Raw genomic sequence first — 6,000 nt, forward strand, 5'->3', positions numbered from 1 at the left:
CTCTAACAAGATAAAATGCCTCTTCCCAGTTTTTTGTAGGGCTTTTTTATTTTTATGAGACTGAAGTAATAAAATTTAAAATGAGGTCTCTCTGAAATTTTTTAGCTTCATCCTCAGTCTCTATTGACTCGGTAAGAACAAGATTCACATATTCAGCACTTTTTTTTTCTTTTTTTTTTTGCCTCTTGAGAACACAGAGTATCAGTGTTGAGCTGCAGAAACGATAATGTTTGGTGAAACAAACCCCAGAATCTATTTTTTTTCCTTCTTTTGTTTGAATCCTGCTTCTGACTTGTTTTATTAGAATTTGATTAAAGGGCAAGTGTCCCCTCTGCTGGCCATAAAATGTATAGCAACCCACGAGGTTTAAACACCTAAAACTGAAAAGTTCAGTCCTTTCCACTACACGTTGCCGGGAATCTTAAAAACTTGGCTCTCCTGTTGTTTTGCACATCACACAGCAACTCGAGGCACTGATGAAAGGGCAAGATCAAGACCATGGCGGGGGGGAAAGGAGTTGAGTTTTTTCTGTGCCCTCCGAAGCAAAGCTCTGCAGAAGATTTTGTACAGGCAAAAAATCTGGTTTGGGGCTTGTAACATGCCTTCAAGCCAGTGCAGTTTGGTGTATGATCAGATGTAATGAATAAATGGAGGAGAAGCACTGCAGATTTGAGAGGCAAGCTCTTCCCTCCGTTGCGTTAGTGCAGCCAAGTCATTAGGGTTGCACTGGGGTAACTCAAAGGAGAATGCAGCCTGTGCGCTTTAGTATAAAAATAATACTTAATGCTTCGATTCAGACTTTTCCTTAGAAAGCAGAGGATAACATTCCTGCAGCTCTCTGAAAGTTAAGTTCGTAGCTGCATTGCAGCACAGGGAAAGGCCTCCCTTCAGGATTGGGCCCCATTGACCGACATGCTCAAGACTGTAACAGAGCAGCTATTCCCTGAAGAAGTTATGGACTTACTCGGATCACCCACGATGTAGTGGAGTATGATGCCCTTGCAGAGGGGAATTAGGTGGAGAGGAGTCTTACGTACACCAAGTATTCCCCTCCACTGCCTGCTTTTCTGCTTTGTTTAAGTCAGTAGGCTAAGTAGGGGGTAGAAGAGTGGTGCACTACCCCCAGAGGGGTATAAGGTTGCCTGCCGCTGACGCTACCACCCCAGCCGCTGCCGCTGTCCTGGCCACTGCCCAGGGCACAAAGACTGCTTGTTATATATACCTCTGGTATAAGATATGTTCAAGGGAGAGGATGGGTTTGATGGCCAGCACTTGTGGAGACCTAGAAACAAAAGGCTCTGTGCTAGGTGCCATGGCTTTCTCTTGATATAAATAACCTTCCTTACTCAATGTGAGACCATTTCCATTCTTCACGCAGAGAAGCGGAGGGGTGGAGCAGTGCAAAGGGTTTCACCAGGCTTGTCTGTAAGCATTGACTGAAATCCCACCGAAGACCCCCAAGTATGGGCTTCCACGCTTTGCTAAATAATGAAGGAACCAAACACACGCTTAAAAGGAAGCCTTGGCTTAGGTTTGGTTTGTTGGGGTTTTTTGGGGGGTGGGGAGAAGAAGGAGGGTTTGGATGAATCAGGGCATCGAAGCTGACCAGGTCCCCTGATTCAAGGTGCCAGATAGACAGGGAATGATAGGAATAGGCAAGGACAGAAAATATGTGGCAAAAAACCAACACACCTGCAACAAATGAGGAAAGAGGATTGCATTGCTTTTTAGAGACTGTCTATTCCAACAAGTCTGGCTTGTTTCATGTATTTTGCCAGAAACAAAATAGTTCTGGCTTCTGGTGTAGACTCGTCTTCCACTCCAGTTTTGAACTCATTGCAGAAAGGCTTATCCTTCTTGTTTATACAGTCCCCTTCATGACGGGGCTATGGCAAGGAATTTGGTAACGTCTGTACCTGAACCCAGGGAATATCTACCAGGTGCCATGTGCTTACGGCATTGTTGTTGACAGTCGTCATCATAGTTAGCCATCTGAAGGAATTGGGTGACTGTGCATCATCCCAGGGTTTAGAAACATGCTCATATAGCAGCTTATTTCATTGCAGCTGCACCGGGGGCCTTTGTTCTCTTACCTTTCCTAAGGTCTGTTCATTTCTCATTGAAGTCAGTGAAAAGTGTAGAGCTGTAGACCCTCTTCCCTCTGCTACAAACACAAAGGGACACAAACACGCCCAAAGTGAAGTATTTTGTATATTTAAGCTAGTCATCACATGGTGTTTTCTGTATCATTTGAGCAATTCTCTAAACATCAGTGTCTCATAGAGCTGTAAGATGCTATAAAGCAATCTAGAAATTCACCTGTGTGCTGGGGAGTGGGTGTTTGTTTTGCACTGTTTGTACTCCTCATAGTATATCATTTTATAATGAGATTGGGGGTGCGGGGTATGTGTTACCCAATTGCAGCTTAAGAGCTGCAGGGTTGAGCCCTGCTCTGGACCCAGGCCAAAGGCTGTGCTGTCAACCCAGCTGTAATTGGACACTTAATCAATCAGGTTGAGGATTAAAGGAGAGATGTTAGCTCCCTCTCTTATGTGCCATTGGCTACAGATTTTGACATGCGTTAACCACAGTAGCCCAGTTGATGTATCTTGAGCCTTGCTGATATATCTCCACAATGACATACAGTAAACCAGGCTTAAAACCACAAAACAAAGCAAAAAAACCTCAAATCAACCCATGAATGCTAGTGTGAATACACAAGCTAATTGCTTCGGGTGTGTTTACATCCCTCAGTGGTAGTAAGGCAGGAAATGCAGCCATGCATCTTGATGTGCGCTCTCATCGTGTCTACAATATCGTACCTACAGGACAAGTGTGGACATCGTAACACAACATGAACCATCGAGGTAGTCCATTCTTAGTGTCTTATTGCTAGGGATGTGTGCAGCAGGTAGGATTCAATGAGACTGTTTTAAAGACAAACCTTTGCTGACAACTCAAACTCTGCCAGAGCTGGCAAGGCTTAGCCTCACTTTTTTCCTCTGATACTTCCACAGCCAGGCCCTGACTGATGTCCAAACAGGAAAGGCTGGGGCTGTGCAGGAGAGGTCGGAAGGGGTGGGATTTCCACTGAGGAAGTCCTGGAAATCCTCTGCAGAGCCCTAGCATTGTTGTGAGTCTCCCCCGGCCAGATCTTTGGATCCTGATGATTTGAATTTGCTTACTCTTCAAGGAGCTGAGCCTTTGCCTATTTGAGTTAACAGGAATCTTTGCCCTGACTTCAAAGGGTGCTGGATCAAGTCCCAGAGAAGCATGTAAAGTTTTGGGAGCGCTTACCTGGACTCGTCCCAGAGGGCTGAGTGCCACTGCAGTTCCAAAAACATTTACTTAAACAAATGATTTGGTCACTTCAAAGGGAGACACACAGAGTTTGAACCATTCAGACTGGGTTTCCAAAAGGGTTCAGGGCCTGTGCGTGGGCTGGGATTTTCAGAAAAGCTCAATTCTCATGTAAACAAGTGCTGTTGAAAACTGGGGGTTATTGAGCCCTCAGGATAGATGAGGAGCCACATGTTTTGTGCAGGTGCCGACATGGGAAGCAAGCCTGCTGGAAAAGCCTGCAGCTTCATCCATTACAAGTTCTGGGGACATAAAGCTCACTAGAAACACATTGTAACTAAGCTTTTTCATTGGCTTTGTATTCAGATACTTACAAAGTACCTTTTTTTGTCTCATGCAGTTTTCTGGCCTCTTCCCCTTGTTGGATGAGTTCAAGACTGGTAAGTGGTTTTGATTTTTTTCCCATTAAATAATCCACATATACTCCACTGAGGTTAGGGACTTGACTCACCAACATCCTCCCAGGTGTCCCCTTCAGACTGTGCTGATGTTGGTGTAATTGCTCACATGCTTGGAGCTAGGTGTGTCCATAAGTAACTGCATGAGTTGTCACTACGCTTGCACTGTGCACCACTGTCTTCTGCTTGAAACGTGCTTGAAGAATCATTTACATCCCACCCTTATGGGGGGAAAGGAGCTGAGGAGAACAGATACAGGGTTTGGTGAACCCAGGCAGGGTCCTATTCTCCGTGTTAGATAGATAACAGCCGGCTGCCAAAAAGACAGATGAAGAGGTGGGCTGGTGGACAGATGGAGGAAATCTCTGGTTCCAGTCTCCTCTTTCCTCTAACACACCAAAAGAGTATATGGGTCTTTGTTATTAAACTTAATGTTGACCAGGCACATCTGCAAGAGACATTTACTGTGCAGTTGCCTAATTAGCTCTGCAGTAAATGTCTCAGCATCTACATGTGCAGTGCTTTCAGGACAGAGTAAACTAATTAACCCTGCCGTAAGTTAGCACTTGTAAATACAAGCACTAGCCTATGGTGGAGTTTTTTACTCCAGAGCAATGCACATATAGGCAGTGATGGAGCTGGTTAGGGCATGAGGGTGCTTCAATGTGAGGGATGCTTGCTGGCTAGCTCCATACTGACATGCCCTTGTACCCCAGCCAGCCCCTCCACAGCACGCTGAGCTGGGTCGGAGCAGCCCCAGGCTGGGAGGCTGACCTGCAGAGCCCCCTGCCAGCCAGACTGCTCCAACCCGGCTCAGTGTACTGCAGTCCCAGGAGCATGTCCAAACACAGCACCTTGAAGTAATAAACTCCCGTGCAATATGTGCCGGAGTTTATTACGGTGCATTAATTGCATGTGTAGATGCACCCACCCAGATATGCCCTGATTCTGTCCCATTGAAGTCAATGACAAAAGCTATCCTTTTCAGTTGTGTTATTGCTAATCACTAATAATAAAGAAAATTATTTAATAAATTTTCTTGCAAATGGATGCCACCTTTCTCCAATTTATTGATTGGTCAGTGATATTTGGGTTAATTTCATTGGCTCTTGTTGCTGACAACCCAAATCTGAAAGTCCAGCAGTGTAACCAAGTACACTTGGTCGTATGAATCAGGTGGTGTAGCCTCAAGTCCCTTACTGGTTGAACGGAGCTCTTCTTATGAGATTTCCACTGTGAGGGTGCCAAGAACACAAATGCCACAATTAGTTTCATGTGAGTATTTGAGCCCCAAATTTGGCATCTGTGAGCATAGTGGCATGGATCTTATGACTACAGCATACAATCCCTTTGGCCAACACTTGCCTTGACTAGTACCCTGCGAAAACCAATTGACTTCACCAGTTTTGTACAATGTGCAAATCAGAGGCCAGCTTAGATGACCACACGTAGCTTTCCACCTAATTTTTGGATCCATGTATAACATAATCTTGCCCACAAAAGATTTGACACACTCCTGCTATAATCTAGAGAGGAAAGAGTCACCTGGCACCAAGTTTGGGGTGAAGACCTTACATCCTCCAAATAATAACAATGATACTTGAGTCTAGTGGCATCAGTGCTTGAGAGGACCAGGGTATCACGATCGCGTCTACACAAGATGCTGACTGCACAGCGGCTCATTACTACTGTGCAGTAGTGTTGCGTGGCACGAAGCGAGATGCGACACTACTGTGCAGTAGTAACAAGCTACTGAGCAGTCAGCATCACCAAAAAGCCATTCGGGGACACTACTGCACATAATGCCGGTTACTGTACAGTCACTTAGTACTTGTGTGTGCAAGTACTAAATGGCTGTGCAGTCACAACTGCACAGTCAGCGTCTTGTGTCAACACGGCCCGTAACTCCATAACTCATACAGATCCATGCCACAAAACCATAAATGCCTGGGGTGAAGAGATGAGCAGGCTATGGTAAAACAAATGGTCCAAAATGTTAACAAACCATAACATTGACCCAATGGAAACTAGCAGCAATAGCTGAACTGGACAGAGTAGAATAAAGGCTTTGAGTGACTGCAATTACTTTGAGAATGAACTATGTGGCGCTACAGGACACTTCTGGCTTTCCCATACTAATGCCTCTGTTTGGAAACAGACTTTGCGTTGGTTAGAAACTGTAAAAATCAGGAAACTCTCTATCTCATAGATTCATAGATAGATTCATAGATTAAGGGTCGGA

General features: G+C 45.0%; 1 protein-coding gene across 1 annotated transcript in view; it reads left to right on the forward strand.

Moving 5' to 3' along the window:
- The window catches only part of HABP2 (hyaluronan binding protein 2), a 40,400-nt gene that overhangs the window by 13,136 nt on the left and 21,264 nt on the right, over positions 1-6,000 (forward strand). The window contains exon 2 of the mRNA XM_019502835.1: positions 3,701-3,740. Coding sequence (XP_019358380.1) covers positions 3,701-3,740 — 40 coding nt within the window. The remainder of the gene's footprint in view (positions 1-3,700; positions 3,741-6,000) is intronic.

Source organism: Gavialis gangeticus, unplaced genomic scaffold (assembly GCF_001723915.1).
Source record: "Gavialis gangeticus isolate Ggan-Ray unplaced genomic scaffold, GavGan_comp1, whole genome shotgun sequence".
Lineage (NCBI taxonomy): Eukaryota > Metazoa > Chordata > Crocodylia > Gavialidae > Gavialis > Gavialis gangeticus.